Source organism: Cavia porcellus, unplaced genomic scaffold (assembly GCF_034190915.1).
Source record: "Cavia porcellus strain 051 isolate PalLab524CR breed Dunkin Hartley unplaced genomic scaffold, mCavPor4.1 scaffold_28, whole genome shotgun sequence".
Classification (NCBI taxonomy): domain Eukaryota; kingdom Metazoa; phylum Chordata; class Mammalia; order Rodentia; family Caviidae; genus Cavia; species Cavia porcellus.
Window position 1 is genome coordinate 44629866 of NW_026947511.1, and position 19809 is coordinate 44649674.

Here is a 19809-nt window from a genome sequence, read left to right on the forward strand (position 1 = left end):
TTGTTCTCCCTGATCTGTCTATGGAATCTCTGCTCAACTGTGAGCCCCTTTCAAAGTCCTGCATGGTTTAGCTCCCTGGAATGGCTCAAGTCTCATCTCAAGTTGATATTGAGGAGGGAAAAAGTAAAAAAGAGTTAGTGGGATTTGGGGAGGGGGAGTACACTCTTCCTAAGAGACAGGGATGCGTGTGCGGTTCCTTTGTCTACCACCGTGTGTAGTCTGCTTTTGGCATCCATCAAGAGTTAGGCAGAAGCCTAAGTTTCGACCCTTAGCCAGTTATGGAAGTGAGAGAGATCTAGAAGTACTTGGCCTAGTCTGAGCATGTAGGAAGCACTCAATAAACATGAGGTGTTTTTATGGCTATTACATTAAATTTAATGTGGTTTCTGACCTTATTCTATTTCCTTGAGTTGTCTCAATTTTTAGGAATTCATAGCATCAAATGCCTGTTTGCTCTTTATTTATAAATGCAATTTAAAATGTGTATTTATATAATCTATGTATACATTGTAAAAAAATATGTATTTTTATACATGCTAAGCCTAAGGAAAGCTTAAAAATAGAACACCATGGGGAACCAACCAAAGGAATTAGTGTAATACGCCTTAGAAACAGATGGCTTAGATGGGGAGTAGCCTTGCTCTTATCTATATTTTATGTTGTATGGAATGAATGTTCTCTTGCTGTGTGAGTGAGACTGTAAAGTTTGCTTGAAGGGTTTCTGTTTGCTTTCATGTGTTTCTTCAACGCGACAGGTATTAGCAGAAGTGACCATAAGTGCTCAGGCTTCAGCCAAAGTTAAAAATGAAGTGCAAGAGGTCAAAGACAAAGCCCAGAAAATTGTGGATGAAATTGATAGTGAGAAAGTGAAAGCTGAGACCAAACTGGAGGCCGCGAAACCCGCCCTGGAGGAAGCCGAAGCCGCCCTGAACGTGAGCAGTGTGTCCTGGCCCGCCCCGCACAGATCCTCCCCGAAAACCTTGCTTGTTTCCTTGCCTGCAATCCGTTGTGGAATTTCACAATCAAAAGCTGAATTGAGTCCTCAGTCTTCTTAGGCCTGCAGGCAAATGTTTCTATTGAGACTTTTTTCCTAACTCTTCAAAGCCCTCACTTTTTATAACCTGTTATTTCATAACTCAGTATACCCTGGGAGTTGAGAAATCCTGGAGAAGAATGGACTAAATTGTACCATGAAGGATGCAGATTACATGGAAAGCCTTCTTGGTTTCCTCAGGATCTCTGATATCCCCTCTGAATAGTGTCCTTTTGCTTTTTAAAGTCCTCACATGGCTCCCACTGCCTAAAAGACAAATTCCCTGACTGGCCACCCACAGGTGTCAGGCAAGAGGGGCCCTGCTTTGGACACCAGGCAGAAGGCATTTGCTGCTTCTGACCACCACCTCTTAGATGTATGGTCTGGGGAAAGTTTAGTTGGCTTTCTTGGGTCTCCAAGAGGATTATAATTGCTTATTGATACCTGAAGGGTCCAGGTAAGTGTTAAAAGTTAAGGGAAAAAAAAAGATGTAATTTGCAGGGCCCATAGAAAGTGCACAATAAAAGCTACTGCCTCTGTTGCTGTGATAACCTAGACCTTTCGGCCTCTTGAACTTTTCTAACTCTTGCCATTCTGTGTTCCACCCATTAGAAATATCTGTAGGGTTCTGGGAGAATCATGATCTGTTATCATTTAATGTGCTTCTCCTATGCCAGGAATGCTTTGCCTCAGCTTTATTGCTTAATAAAAGTCATTCACAAATCTGGGCTCAGATTTGCGGCTGCTGCCCTGCTTTGGGAAAGTTTTCAGTTCCTCTTCTGTAACCTTCCTTTGTTTTTCTGTCTCCCTATGCGTCTGTTATGACAGAAATCTTATTTTAGGGTACTTGTGTTTTCTCTGCCTTCCTTTGGAGATTATGAAGCCAACGTTATTGGTTTTTTTGGGGGGTGGGGTTGGTTTTTTCCCTATGAGGGAATGTTTATAGTTGTTAAAGTAATGAATATATCTATGATAATCATTTAATAAAATTTTCAAAGTGGTCAGGACGCATTCTGCACCTCCCATTCTTCCTGTTATGGGTCCTACCATAACATGCAAAGGAAAGAGAGAGAGAGAGAGAGAGAGAGAGAGAGAGATTGCTACGCCAAATGAGTCTTAAGACATTTTATAAACCATGTGGCCTCCCCAGGGTTCTCACTTTAAATGTCAGACGTGTCTTAACTGAAAGCCAACTCACAGATAGAAACTTTCACACATATTTTTATGAGCCGTGTGTTATAAGAGCTTCTCTTATTTTCTTCTAATTCCTTCCCCTTTCATACATGGAGCAGCCCTTAAAATGAAATCCAAAGGTGAGGGTTCTGATATCCAGGATTTTGTCTCCTCTCTTAAGATCCACATAATGTAAACTTTATGTTTTGAAAATGCAATATTTAAATATTACATATCAGTGGGACTTATAAATAGATTTAGTGTGGTGGACAATCAGTGCTAGTGATGTTTTAGATCAGTTGAGGGCGATAGGGGATAAAGCAATAAAAATAAATAAACTCTAAAAAATCAATGAAAAATCACAAAAAATCTTAGAATTCAGCTGGGGATTTAACTCAGGGGTGTAAGTGCCTGCCTGGCAAGTGCAAGGTCATGAGTTCGATCCCCGCTGTGAAGAAAAGCAAAACAAAACAAAAATACCCTTACAATTCAAACCCTGAGATAGTATTGGGGATTAGAGAAACTAAGCTTTCAAGTAGCCTGCCTTAGTGACTTAAAAAGCATTTGATTTCCATATGACTATTAGTAATATTCAACAAAAATATGTGGATTCCTAATTTCCAATACAGACCATCAAACCAAATGATATTGCCACGGTCAGGAAGCTGGCAAAGCCACCGCATCTTATTATGCGCATCATGGACTGTGTGCTGCTACTGTTTCAAAAGAAAATTGACCCTGTTTCCATGGATCCGGAAAAGCCCTGCTGCAAGCCTTCGTGGGCCGAGTCCTTAAAGGTAATCAAGTCTGTCTCGGGAAGTCCTATGAGGTGTTTCAGGTGTCCCCAGCCCAGGACACATGACAGAGACAGACAAGCCAGGAGACAGTAATACATTGCTGTCTATTGTAGACTGTGTTTATCTTTCACTGTACCACCCCACCCGTAAGAAGGGATAGATTTTCCAAACTGACCACCATCTTCTTATGAAATCATTCCAGAGCAGTGTCCAAGTGTTGGCACAGCCTGAGGTCAGTTCAGCCCAGTTCAGCCCAGGCTGTGTGGTTGGTGGAGTCTGGACACATTTACCAAGCAGGAAACTTACAGGTTTTCCTCTTTACTCTTTCACCGTGGAAACAAGGAGATGGTTTGCAATGTACAGATTTAGGTTAATTATTACAAATGGTCTTGATTGATATATTTAGGACAAATCAACTGTTGCGTCTTTGGGGGAAAAAAATCCAAATTAGAAACCACAAAAACTACCCCAGGAAGAAAGTGTTTCTTTTGTCCCGTACCTTAATGGGTCACAATACTATTTTTCAGCTAATGAGCGCGACAGGATTCCTGTTCAGTCTTCAGCAGTTCCCCAAGGACACAATAAATGAAGAGACGGTGGAGTTACTACAACCATATTTTAATATGGATGACTACAATTTTGAAAGTGCCAAAAAAGTCTGTGGGAATGTGGCAGGTCTGCTGTCTTGGACGCTTGCTATGGCAACATTTTATGGCATCAACAGAGAGGTTTTGCCCCTCAAGGTAAATTTCCCTCCCAGGGCATCAGTGTTTATTAAAGGCCATCAGCAGCATGACTGCTCTTAACAAACGAAGTGCAATTTAGACTAATACAGGTAGATGTCCTTGTAGCCAAGTTTGTCTTTATTCCCTTATGCCCTCATGAAGTTTCTGTTCTTTTTATATCTGTTACTTCTTTTTGGCCATGCAGGTAAGTAATCAAAACAATTTTGTTAAATAGAAAGTGAATTTATTGGGAAAAATAATCAAGAAAAAGAAAACTCGCCATTTCCTTGAAGTGTGGAGATTGGCCTGAAGACTGAGTTCCATGACTATATTCCCAATAAAGCTTACAAAAATTGGGGTTCATGCTTAGACATGTCTTAATTTCAAACACATAAAGAGGTCCTAATGTATGCAATCTAGGAGGCAAATGAGCAAACAGAATTTAAAAGGAAACTTACAAAAGAAGAGAAATCAAGGTATTGTCGACTTTCTGCTATCCTAAACACTAGAAGATAATGGAAGAACATAAGCAGGATTTTGAGGAGGAGATTGCTGTTGTCCAAGCAATCAGTACTGAGCAAAGCTGCTCTTCAGTGTATGTGGGAGCAAAAAGATATTTGTAAGGATGCAACTGAGTATTAGTTGGTCCACACACACACACACACACACACACACACACACACTTCACACCCAACCAGGCTGTCCTTTATGTCCGAAGAAACAGAAAGACATTCTCAGGAAGGCAGAGATTCCTACACCATGCCACATATGTGGAGTTGTAAGGAGGTGCTCTGTGGGGCCGGTAGGTGGGCAGGCCGTTTCTTGTGCCACAATCTCCCATAGAGAAGGGGCTGCCTCTTTAAACTGTACGTGGGTGACTTTGAGGAAAACAGAAAATACATTACATGTAAGGAAGTTTTATCAGAAGGACACTGTAGGAAAATACCGCAGGTTCACCCCCACAGAAAGATGGCAAGGGGAAGCCTTACTACAGCATAATATCAAGTTCTTGATGAACTATAAGAAAGAGTACATGGGAGCAGAGTTATCTTTTACCAATAAAAATTATGCTCAGTAGAGCCTTAATGATGATAATGCTTTAGCTATGAAGCAGTATTATGTGAAACATAATCCATTAGTATCTCAAGTGAAAATTAACAAAAAGGATAACGTAACGTCTGATCTTGGCACGTACTGGCAGCCTACAGCAGAGCTGCTAGGCACGGGGCCTGCGTTACAGGTGTGGGGCCCACACTTGGCTTAATGTTCACCTGCTGCCCTCCTGAAATGCTTCATAACCTTTTAACAAGAGGCTCTGTGTTTTCATTGTGCCCGGGGCCCTGCAAATTATGGAACAAGTCCTCAATGGCCATTGATTAACAACTCTATAGGATTCTTATTTCATATTATTTTAAAGGTTCAGTAGCTACAGTGGGTCTTTTCTTCAGTATAAACAAATAATGTGAAGTTATTTTTATTGTCCAAGAAACATTTACAGAAACTGATCATATTCAAGAAAACCTTGGATAAATGCCCCAAAGCAGAAATTCCTCGGCCTCGTTCTTTGATTGTAAACAATACAATAAGGAAACTTACATTTTTAAAAAGCCAGTTGTTTCTATGAAGGAATGGTGAAATCAGGCGAGTTACCAAAGCCATTGTGATGTGGGTGCAATTGTGCCTTCTCAACCCTTACCTCCATCAGAGAAGCCGACGTTCCTCACAGGGGTTAAAGGAGATGCTCCCCCGCGTGGATACACACGAAATTAAGAAAGCAGAATAGAAGTAATAAAAATAACATTAAAAATAGAGAAGAGAAAGCAGTAGAATTAATGAGCAAAGCCAGGAACAACTGGTGCTTTGAAAAATAAGTAAAAAACCATAAAGATCTATGTTCCTAGAAAAGCTAATCAAGAAGAAAATAAGCAAAAACGAATGAGCATGGAAAGATAAATCCACATAACCACAGTTGTGCAGATTTATCTAATTAAAGAGTCCATTTTACATGGTTGTATGTAAGTACATTAGATCATCTAAGTGGAAGTTCTCTAAAATCAAATAAATGAAATATTTGAAAAAGAAACCCAGACCCCAGGAGCTCTGTTATTTTATACTGTTGTTTTAACTTTAGAAGAAGGAAATAGCCACCATGCTGTAGAATTTAGAAAAAGGCGAAAAGCTGCTGTGACAGTCACTTTATTTTCAAAGCATCTTTACCTAAGAAGCAGCATGAAACATTACCTGTCCATGGTACTCATCCCAGCATTGTTTATAAGAATTAAAAGTAAAGGGAGAGCAAAAATGTGTAAGTCAGGAAAAGATGAAGTCAAATATGATATGTTGGAAGTGGTCACACCACACAAGATGAAAAAGCTCCAAAAGCCGCTTACCAGCTTCTTAACAGGATACTCTCAGGTTATTTTCAGAAGTAATTTTTGTTCTCCTTCCTAGACACTATTCTATCTCCCGTATTTTCTATATTGAACATTAGTAATTAAAAGAGGAAAAAAATGAATGAAATAGCCCCGAGATTGTCTGCTTCCATAACTGCAAACAGTGAAACAGACGAGCTCGGGAATGCCACCCACTGCCAAAATCATGCAGTTTACGTTACTGTTCACCAATTAAAATTATAAATGCTGAACTGGGCATGGTGGTGCTCACCTATAATCTCAGCGCTTGGGAGGCTGAGGCAGGAGAGTTGTTGCGAGTTTGAAACCAGCCTGGGCTACAAAGTGAGCTCAAGGCCAGCCTGATCTGCATGAGACCTTGTCTCAAAAAGACAATAAATAAATAAGTAAATGTTTCGAGGTGCTCACATAACTCCACATAAACCACCTCTTCTTCCTTTCCAGGCAAACCTAGCCAAGCAGGAAGGCCGCTTAGCTGTCGCTAATTTAGAATTAGGGAAGGCCCAGGCGCTCCTGGATGAGAAACAAGCAGAGCTCGATAAAGTCCAGGCAAAATTTGACTCAGCGATGAATGAGAAAATGGTGAGATGCTGCCCGTGTGACCGAAATGACGTCCCAAAACGTCAGCCCAGTGTGTGTTATATTTAGAATGGTTTGCGGTGAAAATTCTTCGCAGAACAGCCCCAGTTCCCTGTCTATGGCTCCCTGTCTTGGATCTCTGGCCCTTTAGAGTCTTCTCTTTTTTTATCACCACGGATCTATCGTAGGACCGTGTCCGTCAGACAGAGTCCTGGCGCTCGAGTGAGAAGACAGGGTGTGGATGGTCCAGCGCAGGCACTTGCTAAGCGTGCAGTTTGGGACAGTGGACCCAGCTCCCTCTGTAAAGTGGGGGTCCTAGAAGGACAGGTTTCCGCAGGGTGTGAGGGCAGGCGGCATCAGCGCCCGGGCTCCGAGGAGCTGTGATTTGCAGAATTTACTGATTTCTGTGTGCCCCTGTCTGTGTTAACACACCGTGATTCACTGAATGCAACTTTGGCAAAAAAGCGTTCACACTCCTCGTCCTGTACCATTCCATCACATCGATACGGGGGAGGCTCCTCAGCAGCATATGTAGTATCCAAATCTGAATAATCAGAAAATGAGGGGTTTTATTATGTATTATCCTTGTTTTTGATATAATTGTAAATTTTGGGATTTAATTTTGAATAATGACTTCATTTAATTTTTTTCTTTTTGGTACCGGGAATCAAACTCAGGACCTTGCACTTGCCAGGCAGGTGCTGTGCCACTGAGCTAAACCCCCACTGGTGTTGGCTTGCACTGAGCTCTGAAAACTTAATAGTTGCTACTAATGATTTGCCACAAACTCATCCTCATGGCAGATTTTTCTTGGAGAAAACACATTATTAACTGCAACAAATGATTAAGCTACTGATTTAATTGATTTTTTAAAAATCAATTTGATATTTCTTAAATGCATTTAAAAAACTAATACGTAAAAACAAGGAAATTGTATGTATGGATGGGGTACTCTGCAATGTTTTGGAACGTGTAGTTTGTGTAACACTTAAATCACGGGCAGCATATCTGTCTCCTCCAACATTTATCTTTTCTTTATTGTTGTCTTGAAAATACCTGACAGAATTAACAGGATAATGTCTTATAAAATTGCTTTTCTTGACATCTCATAAGGTCAAATCACTCCATCACGAATTTGCTCGGCGAAGTTCCACCATTCTGCATTGCTTTTAGATGACATTTATTCTGCAGATTGGGTCCTTCCTCCTTGTAGTTTTACGGGTGAATATAACAGATGTTCAATCGAGCATTCTTTTCCGAGTGCAGGATCTGCTCAATGACGCCGATATGTGCCGGAAAAAGATGCAGGCGGCGTCCACACTCATCGATGGACTGAGTGGGGAGAAAGTGCGGTGGACACAGCAGAGCAAAGAGTTCAAGGCTCAGATCAGTAGGTATGAATTCCGGTCTCTGTTGTGATCGCCCTCCTCCTTAATATAGTCGTCACGACAAATCCACCCCGTGATGCTAGAGCGTATGAAACCGACTGATTTCCATGAGGGTGCTTTTCCCCTTTATTTCCATCTGTCCTCCGAATCCCTTCCTTTAAGAATGCTTACAGCTGGAATAACACATGGTCGGTGGGACCTGTTAACCTCGCCATGGTGTTGCTGGGTGGGTTTTCAGTCTGCAGGTACCTCCCACATCTGATGTCTGGGTTTGCCCGACAATTTGGGTTTTCACTCTAGTTCCCACCTCCGTGAGTCTGAAAGTGTGGACCTTGGTTTGCTCTAAATGCAAAGGTTTCTTGGACTCATGTCCATTGGGGTCCTCAGGGAACTTAGAAGAAATGAAAGAGGAGCAGGAAAATAGCAAAGAAGAGGAAGAGGAAGTAGTTTAACATAAAACTGGTTGTGAGCAGTATCACGGCATGGAATGGGAAGAGGGTCCATCCACAGGAGGGAGGCTCTGTGCCTGTTGGGGTTCACAGGGAACCTGCTTTCTTGCTCCCTGATCCCCTCCAAATGTGGTCCCTCTTACCCTGTTGGGTTTGGGGCTCCTTTTTGCATGGCCTTTCCATGCCTGCAGGGTATGGGAGAGGGACAATCGATTAGTGAGCTCTTCACCCAACAAAACAAAGATGGATACTGACTTATTTGGGGAGGGCTTGTGTGTTTTTTCTTAACAGACTTGTAGGTGACATCCTGCTGTGCACGGGATTCCTCTCCTATCTTGGGCCTTTCAATCAGATATTTAGGAATTATTTGCTTAAAGATCAGTGGGAGTTAGAGTTGAGAGCTCGAAAAATTCCTTTCACGGAAAACCTGAATCTTATTTCAATGTTGGTGGACCCTCCAACGGTAAGTATTATTTTGCCTCATAATGTTCACATTTCAGCCTCATTTGTTTCTTGACTAAGAAATCAAGGCCCACCTGATGTTCTACTTTTTTTGTTGAACTGAAAATATCGCTTTGAAAATCCTTGAGAGGGGGAAACAGAACTTTCTTTGTGGCGTTTCTTTGCATTTTGAGACCCTTGCTTTCCGAGAAAAGCCATTAGCGCTACTATGAAGTAAAAGATCATTTTGAGTTCCAAGCTCTCTTACATGGAACTCTCCTTAATAACTTGCCTTGTTTACAGTGCTCCTGTGAAGTCACACACACTCTCAGGGTTTTTTTTGGCAAATGTAGGCATCACGTAGGCCATAAATGCTGGCATTAACCTTCCTTTTATTATTCACCGTCTTCTGCTCTTATTTAGTAATAGGAGATAACCTGCTATTCTAATCCTCCTCAGTGGGATTTTAACACCACTGTCAATTTTCAGCGTAGCTTACAGAACTCCTATGGCACTAAGTGCTTTCCAGGCAATTTGTATTCATGATTGCATTTTTGATTTGCAAATATGCTCTCCAGTTGCTGCTTCCTTAGGGGATGGGATGCTATTAATTTTGTATTATCTGTATTTAAAAGTTAAAAAGTAATCTTCAGTTCAAACAATGTGGAACTCATCCTTACAGGGAATAGATAGGTGTTGGAGATGTGTGGGGCAGTCCAACGGAGCAGGGAGGGCCAGGGTGTTCCTTAACTGTGGCCCTTGGGAGGCCTGGAGTAATTTAACCAAGGTGGTTGGTCTACTGGACCAAGAGATGGAGGGAGGGGAGATGAAGGAGATGAAAAGAGAATTAAAATGCGTTATGTATGTGGACCAACTCCCTGTGATGAATGTGATCATTATGTACTGTAGACACGAGCTAATAAAGACAAAAATATAGTTAATGGTATTTGGTTCGCATTAGCAAGTTTCTTTTTCCTGGATACTAGATGCATAGTCTCACAGAAAAACATGTCAACATTAAAAGTTTATTTTTACTCTATGGAACTTTCAATTGTGAATGAAACACAATTGAGTGGCTTTATATCCATTATCCTTTATATCCATTGAGTGGCTTTATATCATTCAGATTGGTGAGTGGGGCCTGCAGGGACTGCCAGGAGACGATCTCTCAATTCAGAATGGCATCATTGTGACAAAAGCCACCAGGTACCCGCTCCTCATCGATCCACAGACCCAAGGCAAAACTTGGATTAAATCAAAGGAAAAAGAAAATGATTTACAGGTATGTAGCATTTGGTGCTTGGAAAAAAAAATCATAAAATTTCCCCCAAATTTCAGTAGACTCTGTCAGTCATAAAGTCATCATCTGTGTTAGTCAGTTTTTGTTTACTGCAACAAATACCTGGGCTAATCGGCTTATGAAGAGTAAAAGGTTATTTTGGCTCACAGTTTTGGAGCCAAAATAGTTTGGCTTCATCCATTTCCATCCATGACTGGTTGGCTCCATTGTTTTGGGGCCTGGATAGAGTCAGCAGATTATGGCAGCAGGGCAGGACAAAACTGTTCACCTCGTAATCACGATGCAAAAGAGCAGAAACGGAAGGGCTGGGGTCCTAGGATTCCTTGTGAGGTCACATCTCCAGTGAAATAATTTCTTTCCACCGGCCCCTGCATTGCATGTGTGCATGTGTGTGTGTATGTGTGTGTGGTACTGGGGACTGAACCCTTGTTATAGTTTTATTTTAGCTTATTGATGAGACTTTGTCTCACTAATTGCCCATGCTGGTCTGGAACTTGGGGATCCTCCTGAGTAGCTGGAATCACAGATGTGTACCACCACACTGGCTAAACCCTGCTTCGCTCACATTTGTGCTTCTCAAGAAAAATCAGGCAAATTAAACTTGTAGTTGTGACTCTGAGATATTATTTCAGGTTTATAAAGATATCAAAGATGGTTAAAAATAATCCTAAGTAAACTGACAAGTGAAAAATTGCTATTTCTTTACCTGGGAAGGAAATCACAAAGAGTTTATTCCTTGGGAAACAGAATAGGACATAAGCAAATTTAGGCTTTTTAGGACCATATTTCATTTTGTTTAATGGGCTAAGCCTTTGCTTAGTTCATTTACCTTATTAACTCACAGTAAGGTTCTTATAGCACATAATTTGTGTAAAGAAACCATCGATCCAGAACAATTTTCTTTGTGTGGGAGATTTTTTATTTCCTTTTAAATCAAAACGGGATAGAAGTAAGCTTATTTAATTGTTCAGTTCCATATTTTTTCCCACAGTGATTGATGTGTATCAGTTTTGCTGTCATAATCATTTGGCCACAGTTGGCCACAGCTGTGGGGACAGACTCCAAGGAGACAGGGCTAACGTGAGCCTTTGGGAAGCCTCTTAGGCAGGGAGAAGGCTCTGAGAAGTGAGGGTTCAAAGCCAAGTGTCTCCTGCAGCTGTCAGCCAGTCTCGTGTGACTGTTTTAACTAATAACAAGTATTGATTTAAGAAACGAGTGATCCTGCCAGGCATTCTGTGTTCTCATTTCCAAAACCAACGTGAGGATCGATGAAAGGAAATTGTAGTCCTGCTAGGCTGACTTTATGGAAAGTATCACATTCTTTCCTCTGTCAGTAAGGGACAGAAGACCTGGATGGATGCTCAGTCTGTCAATATATCATTCTTGATGTTGTGACTTTTTTTAAAATCACTTTTGCATTTCAGGAGGGTTCCTGGAAGATAAATGAATACTGTAAGTATGCATGTTACCAGTGATTATCGCTGTGTAAATCTCCAAAGATTACCCCTTGCCTGCTCTGCTGCCTGTCAGGAGCAGAGCTCTGGTGTCCCCTCTGAGGAATGTCACTGGTTCTCCTCTTTCCAGAGACCCCATTGCACAGCCGTGCCTACAGCAAACCCACAGCTCAACAGGTTTTAAAAATTAACTTTTGTTCATTACTTTTATTTTTATAAGTAAGGCATCCTCTGCTGCCCTTAAAATTCCTGGTCACCCCTTCCACAAATCGCTGGTTTGCACCCAGCAGTGGGCTCATTCTCTGTCGCCCTCTTGGCCTCACCAGCGCTCTCCTTCCAGGTGACATCTCTGAACCATAAGTATTTCCGCACGCACTTGGAGGACAGCCTGTCCTTGGGCCGACCCATGCTCATCGAGGACATCCGGGAAGAGCTGGACCCGGCTTTGGACAATGTCTTAGAGAAGAATTTCATTAAGTCTGGCACCACTTTCAAGGTGAGTGTTATCAGCCAGGGAGAAAAGAAGCGAAGAACAATGCTGACATCTGCTTATCTTTTCGGGCACAGCAGTGAAGACGATTTTTTTCCAGGTAGGAGCATTTGGTACGCTGCAAACAATTCTCTCCAAACCAATCACCCACGTTTCCATGTATTTATTTATTAGGCATACATGTTTATTTTGTTTCCTTATTTTTTTGCAGTGGTGGCTATTACTTTGTTTTTCTTTAATTTGGTTTTGAGAAGTCATCATTTTTTGTGTTTATGGGGTTCAATGTTTTGAACACTGCAAAATTGCTAAATGAGATTTCAAAAAGTTATTAAATTTATTTCTCGACAGATCCATTAAACCATTAAGATTTTACATATCAATGGAATACAATATGGTATTTCAGTACCTTTTAAAAAAATGGTATATAAATTAAACAGGAGAGGGCAATATCTTGGTAAGAATAGTCATTTAATCGAAACCAAGTAACCTATTAAGAGGAAACACATTGTATATTTATATTATATTATGTATATTATATATGAATATTTATATTCATATATAAATATTTATATATGAAAAAATTTGTTTTGCAATCCTACACTATTTTTTTAAATAAGAAAACCTGGATTTCCTCACTGGAGAAAATACTACCATACACACGTGTACATGTGTGTGTGCATGTGTGTGTTATGGTTATTTAAAATATCCCCCTAAAAACTCATTGCACTGAACACTTGGTTGCTAGCTGATGGGCTTTTAGCATGATCACAAGGCTCTAACTTCATCAATGCATTGACCCATTGATTAGATCATAATTTGATGGCATTATGGGGAGGGGATGGAAGCGGGACTTGGGGCCCAGTTGAAGGAGTGGGTCACTGGTGTGTGACCTTAGGGATGGTCACTGGTACTTGGCCCTTCCTCCCTGACTCTCTGGTCCTCTCTCCTCCTGGCTGCCATTGTAACAGGAATTAGAGAGACAGGAGTTAGGATTCTATCAAGCAGTAAGGACAGTTGTGCCAAAGTGCATTTGGGAAGCCCAGAATGGCATCTGCAGGTCACAACCCTCTGGGGATTTTACAAACCCCTCTGCCAGGTGTCCTTTAGCTACTGTGACCTCCCAGTGCACGCTCAGGCAGGCCATTGGCTTGTGGGCCCTGCATGGACACTGCATGAACGCTGCATAGATTGGACCCTGAAGTGTGTAGTCTCCTGTAAGGGAAAGATACTACTGCCCCTACAACGGCCCCAGGCCCCAGCTCTCTTCTAAATCCCTTGAAAGCTCTTCTTGGGTATCTTGCCAGGACCCCTCCCAACTCGCAGGAGTGTTCCTTCCCCACCTTTCTATCTTTACTTTTTTTTTTTTTTTTTTTTTTTTTTTTTTTTTTGCTTTTATGTCTTTTACTTTCTTGCCTTTGTCTTCTAAATCAGTTTGATTGCACTCTGCCTCCGCTGTCCTTGGTTTCATTCTTCATCGCTGTGGGACACAGTCCCAGGGAGAGGAAAGAAGCCTTATGCTGCCTCTCCTTCCCCCTCCCCTCCCCCTCCCCCCTCCTTTCCCCCTCCCTCCCTCCTCTCCCTTCCCCCCTCCCTCCCTCCTCCCAGATTTGTCTGCCTTAGCACAGGCCAGCCACTGAGTGAAAACATAGCAGACTAGGGCTCTGCTTTTCTAAACTGTGTATGTCAGGTATTTTGCCACATCAATTGAAACCTGGTTCTCTCTCTCTCTCTCTCTCTCTCTCTCTCTCTCACACACACACACACACACACACACACACACACACACGGACCTTTTTTCCCTTTCAGAACTAGGGATTGAACCCAGGATCTCATACATGTAAGCAAGTGCTTTCCACTGAGCTACATCTCCAGCCCTTTGTTTTGTCTTGTTTTGCTTTGCTTTGCTTTGTTTCGTGACTGTCTCACTAAGTTGGCCAATGCTGGTCTTGAATTTGTGATCCTACTGCCTCAGCCTCCCAGTTTGCTGAGATTACAGATGTTTGCTCCTGAACTCAGCAAAAAATTAGCAATTTAGGGCTGGGGGTTTAGCTCAGTGGCACAAGTGCCTGCCTGGCAAGTGCAGGGTTGTGAATTTGATTCTGGGTACAAAAAAATAGCAATTTAATAAAGTCCATAGACATTGATTTGTTCATTTCTCTCTTTATTAACTTCCAATCAAAACTCACTGAGTTTGCTGGAAGCCAAGGAGTACTGGTTCCAACTATTGATGTTGGAATAAATTGTTTTCAACATAAGACTTTTTAAGAAATAACTGTCATTCTCTACCTTTAGGCTTCTTTGGTTTTAGTTTTTTTTTTTTTTTTTTTTTTTTTGTCTTTTTCATTTTTATCAGTACCGGGGATCGACTCATGACCGCCTGCTTGCAAGGCAGGTGCTTATGCCGCTGAGCTAAATCCCCAGCCCCTGGTTTTATTTCTTGATGCATGATAGCATCTCTGATTGAGTTTTTTTTTTTCACTTTGGTCAACTTAATTCAATTTCTCAGTATCTGTGGGTAAATAAACATGTGTGTTTTCTAATTAAACAAAAATAGGTTATTTAGAAAGATTTTCTTTACATTGTGAATTCTTTTACTTACTGTATTTTAACAATTCATTTAGCAAGTGTTTAGGGAATATTCAGTATATACTTACACCTGCAAGAGTTTATGGGGGGGGGGGATGAAAACTCAGTGTGTATTCCGGAAACAGATTTTCTCTTTCAGATAAGAAAGTTAAGGGAAAATTTTAGTGATTTGTTTGGACTCATCCTCAAGTTTGAACTGCATTTTAAAAAAACACCTACTTGACAAAGTTATGCGTCCATCTACTCAAAGTATACAGTATGCTGTTTGTTACCCCTACACATTGTATAGTGATGACCACAGTTAGTTAGTAAATCCATCACCGCCTGTGCTTCCCTCTTGACATCCAGCACTCACTGATCTTACAAATGAAATTGTATTTTCTTTGACCGACACCGCCCCCTTTCTATCTCCAGCCCAGGTAACCACTATTGGATTCTCTGCTTCTATTTAAAATTCTATATATAAATGAGCCCATACTGTAGTTGTATTTTTGTATCTGGCTTATTTAATGTGTCAGAGTGGTTTATAGACTGTCCTTTCCTGAAGGTCTTTTAAAAGTCTGCAGATTCCTAACTGCAGCACAAAAGCAGTAGCTTTAGTAACATTTTCCATCACGTACAAGATGAAGATTAATTAGAAATTCAAGCCACTTTCAAAAGCTGTGATTTCCACCAAAATGTTTGATCACAAAAACCACTTCCCCCCAGTATACTGCAAGTAATAGTGTTTAAAATAAGTGTTATTTTTCTGGAGGAAAGATTGGCATTTCTTTTTTCTTTAAAAAGTATATGAATTCTTTTTTTTTTTTATCATCACGCACTGTAGTGAAGTATATGAATTCTTTCTGTTGTCAAATGTTGTCTGAGTTACAATACTCCTTGCTGGGACAAAGCTCACAGTTTAAAGGATGAAAAGTTCCCTTTGGCCTACAGTTTATAGAGGTTTCAGGCCATAGTCAGCTGGCTCCAAGGCGGGAACAACAGGGCAGAGGGGACTGGTGGAGGAGAACAGAGGAGACTCTCAGGGCACAGGGACAGGAAGCAGAGCAGGGAAGAGAGGTGCAGGGAAGAGATGAACCCTTCCAGAGTTCCACCTCCTAACAGCGAGTCAGCTATAAACTCACCCCTGGACTCATCCACTGATGATTATCACTCCCCTGTGACCCAGGCACCTCCCAAAAGCCCTAGCTATGACCACATGAGGCTTTGGGGTGTCATCTAGATATAAACCATAACAAATACACATCAGACACTACTGTAACCTGCAAAGAAAAGCAATTCTTTCTCTAGACACAGCAGAGTTCCCTACAGGACATGATTTCCTTTACTGGGTGGGTGGGGGATAGCACTGCTTATCCTGTGAACTATTATTGAGAGGGATAAACATTAAAATTTAAAGTCAAATCTTAAATGCATCTGAGTTTCCCTTTACTCACCATTTGTTCTAGATAAATTTTTCATTTGATTTTCTTGGTATCATGGCTAAAACATCCTTCTTAGACAGGTCCACAAATCTAAATTATTTCAAAATGAACAGACTTTATTAGTTAAGATCCCTGATTAAAATTTCACAACCTTTCTTCTCAATTCATCCAAGTTTCATAGCTCTGACCTTTGTTAAATTCTTTCCTAAATTGTACCTAATTCCCTTGCTCTGGTCTTTAGGCTGTCTTTAATTTCACATTTGGATTTATATAGGTGAAAGTTGGTGATAAGGAATGTGATATCATGGATACATTTAAACTTTATATTACTACCAAGTTGCCAAACCCTGCCTTTACCCCCGAGATCAACGCTAAGACCTCGGTCATCGATTTTACTGTTACAATGAAAGGACTGGAAAACCAGTTACTCAGGAGAGTAATTCTAACGGAGAAGCAGGTAATCATTTCTGAAGGTAAAGAGCTTCTACTGATAATAAATTATGATAAATGTTTAAACTATTGAGAAGTGGCTGAGTAGCTGAGTATAGGGGAAAAGTAAGCGAATTGTATTAACCTTGTTAACATAAAGTAGTGTTAGTTTCTGTCAAGAAATCATGTAACTCACGTCTCCAACTGAAAGAGAGAAAGAGAAAAAGAAGAGAGAGAGGGAGAAAGGGCTTTTTATTTCTGTTTTCAAGCCTTTGGGTATATTTACTTACAAGTTTATACTCCTATAGATTAACCTGGGGATACCTGAAAAATTCAGTGAATCAACGCTCCTAGAGAAAAAGAAGCCCTGATAGCTGTTACCACTGTAGTAGTTTCACTGACTACAGTTTAATCATCAAATGCCAGGGGGACCCATACTTTTATTTAGATTAATTGAAATTTGCATGAAAGCAGGGAAATTAAGTATAACTGAGGGTTCTAATGAGACAAGGAACAATTTAGGATTAGGAATTTTTTAAGAGACAGATACAAGATTAGACTAAGGTAGTGCTCAGAAACGTTAAATTTTATGCACACAGTATATTTGCATAAAGCGATTATGTTTGCATATGTAAAATGTATTTGCATAAAATCGAGAATGTTTATATTTGGTTCAGTCTAATTAATTTTAGCATTCTACTTACAAGGAAAGAGCAAGGTTAGAAATAATAGGAGCAGAGAGGCATGAAACAGTGAAAGGAAAGAGACTAGAATAAACCCAGGTGGGTTCTCTCCAGTCTAACGGATAGTGCTGGTTTATTTTGAAATTATTTCGTACTGGTCCAGCTCTGCCATGAAGCTGCACTGAGTAACAGTCCCCAAAGCACCCTATACCCACTCTTTTCAGAGCATAGCTTCCTCTTCGAGAGGCACTGGGATGTTCATACCAGTTTTGCAGGGATCACAAAATGCACACTTCATATGCAGAAGGAGAACATATCGACCTGTGCCCTCCTCACAGTCCAAAAGTTGTACCCGTGTGTTTACAGCTGGCCAAGTGGAGACCACAGAGAAGCAGGGTGTCATCCTGTAACGGCAGACGGACTTCCACCCCACCAGCACGCCTAGATAAACTTTCTAGGTCACGTTGTAACAAAGCTCCACGGTGCCACGGCTGTTCTGGTTCATACTGAAAAGGAAGCCAACTTGATTCATTTTGTCTGTGTGTTCCTGTGCTGCCACACAGGGGTGAACATTTTAATGACAGTGCTTTGTTAGCTCACCTCCTGCAGATACAAACATGGTCTTCATCACCCTGGAAAACACTGCCTCCCTGTGAATATGGCAGTCACCTTCGTCTTGGAACGGGAGGAGAAGGGTATAAGGCTTGGTCGTGAGCAGGTAGCTGTGTGTGCAGCCATGGGCTGTTGATCGTATTCCTGGAGGCTTAGCTTCTTCAGATGTAAAATAAAGGAAGTCAGCCAAATCAGTGCTATCAGTAAGTGCTGTCGAGCATATAAAAAAGAAGCTGGGCAAATTCTTGCCCTCCAGATGCACAAGCTCTGTAGGAAAATACCACATCGACAGACCATGACACAAGCCATAGCTGATGTATTGGTCAGTGCTGCACTGTGGCTGTTGATTAGTTGGTTTAGGAAGACTTTGAAAATGGTGAACTTTCTGAAGCAGTTTGTCAAGAAATGTTCTTAAATAAATAGTCCTTAAATAAATAGTCCTAATGCCTTTTAATCTAATCTACGTGCAGCGGATGATTCGGAAATGAGGCCAGAAAAAAACTTTTATAAAGAATGTTACTGTGATCATCTGAATTTAGGTTGTGTATTTAGTGAGAGTATTGTGTCAACGTTCAGTTTTCTGGATTTGGATGCTGGGTTATGATTATACGAGAGAATGTCCTGGTTCTAAGAATTTTTGCTGCGGTGTTTAGGCATAAAGTGTCATGGCAAGAGCAAGTGCTGCAGCAGAAATAATCCTAACAATAGCAAGTATTATTTTTAAGATAGTGATAAGACAAGAGTGGCTGAGTGTGATGCTTCGTGCCTGTCATCCCAGCACTCAGGAGGCTGAGGCAGGAGGATTGCTGCAAGTTCAAGGCCAGCCTGAACTACATAGCAAATCCTGTCTCAGAAAGACAAAAAGAAAAGTTATTGAGTGAATGCAGATAAATGAGACTTCATTGTACTAGTCTAATAAACTTTTGAGCATTTGAAATAGTTTTAAGTATAGTTTCTAAATACAACATTATTTATGTAGGGGACAAAATACTTCCCAAAGCCCCCCTGTAACCCTTTGGTAGGAGGCATAAATAGAGTGGAAAGTGAATGTCTCTTGGTCCCTGTCTGCCGCACCAGGATCTTACCGGGCAGGCCCTAAGCCGAGAGCTCGCATTTGGTCAGCAGTGCCCTGTGGTTTCTTGGCATTAATGCTTCCTTGATTCTACCACTTTCTAGTGAAGATCAAGATATTTCCCACTGAGGCAAGGTAGGAACAGGGCCAAAAGAATGGGGACCCTCTGTTAATAAATGCAGGTAGCAAGAAGGCTTGGTGTAATTGGTAAAATTTTAGCAGGGCTCTCCATTCATTCCAGTGTAGGTGCCATGGACTCATACTTCTTTTTCTTTTCTTCTCTTTCTTTCTTTTTTGTCTTTTTGAGACAGGGTTTTGCTGTGTAGTTCAGATTGGCCTTGAGCTCAGAGCAACCCTCCTGCCTCAGCCTCCCCAGTAGGATTACAGACATGGAATCTTAATAGTTTTTTTTAATTATGCAGAAAAATAAGAATATGAATAGATTTTACAATAGAATAGATTTTGATAATCATAGTAATTTCTTTTACCATTTGAAAGGCACTTTGAATTAAACCTTTTAAATTGATAATAAACTCTAGGAAGTTAAATTCAGCATAATCACTGGTAATTACAGTTCTAATGTTGTCTTTTTGTTTCTTAATGACAGGAGTTAGAGTCTGAGAGGGTTAAACTTTTGGAGGACGTTACTTTTAACAAGCGGAAAATGAAAGAACTTGAAGATAACCTCCTCTATAAATTAAGTGCTACAAAAGGTATTGTGTTATTAAGAAGTAATCAAATAACAGATTCTGAATGAGGAATT

The 19809-nt window shown here is 40.9% G+C and overlaps 1 protein-coding gene across 6 annotated transcripts in view; it reads left to right on the forward strand.

Annotated features, from left to right (window-relative positions):
• The window catches only part of Dnah8 (dynein axonemal heavy chain 8), a 254705-nt gene that overhangs the window by 154214 nt on the left and 80682 nt on the right, over positions 1-19809 (forward strand). For 5 of the 6 annotated variants that reach the window (XR_010044105.1, XM_063238969.1, XM_063238971.1 and 2 more), the window contains 10 exons: positions 756-932; positions 2836-3003; positions 3531-3746; positions 6584-6721; positions 7985-8112; positions 8847-9018; positions 10123-10278; positions 12091-12246; positions 16525-16707; positions 19654-19759. Coding sequence is in view for 5 of the 6 variants with exons in the window: in XM_063238969.1 (XP_063095039.1) it covers positions 756-932; positions 2836-3003; positions 3531-3746; positions 6584-6721; positions 7985-8112; positions 8847-9018; positions 10123-10278; positions 12091-12246; positions 16525-16707; positions 19654-19759 (1600 nt within the window). In the remaining variant the exon portion in view is untranslated. The remainder of the gene's footprint in view (positions 1-755; positions 933-2835; positions 3004-3530; positions 3747-6583; positions 6722-7984; positions 8113-8846; positions 9019-10122; positions 10279-12090; positions 12247-16524; positions 16708-19653; positions 19760-19809) is intronic. The other variant, XM_063238973.1, reaches the window with a different exon arrangement.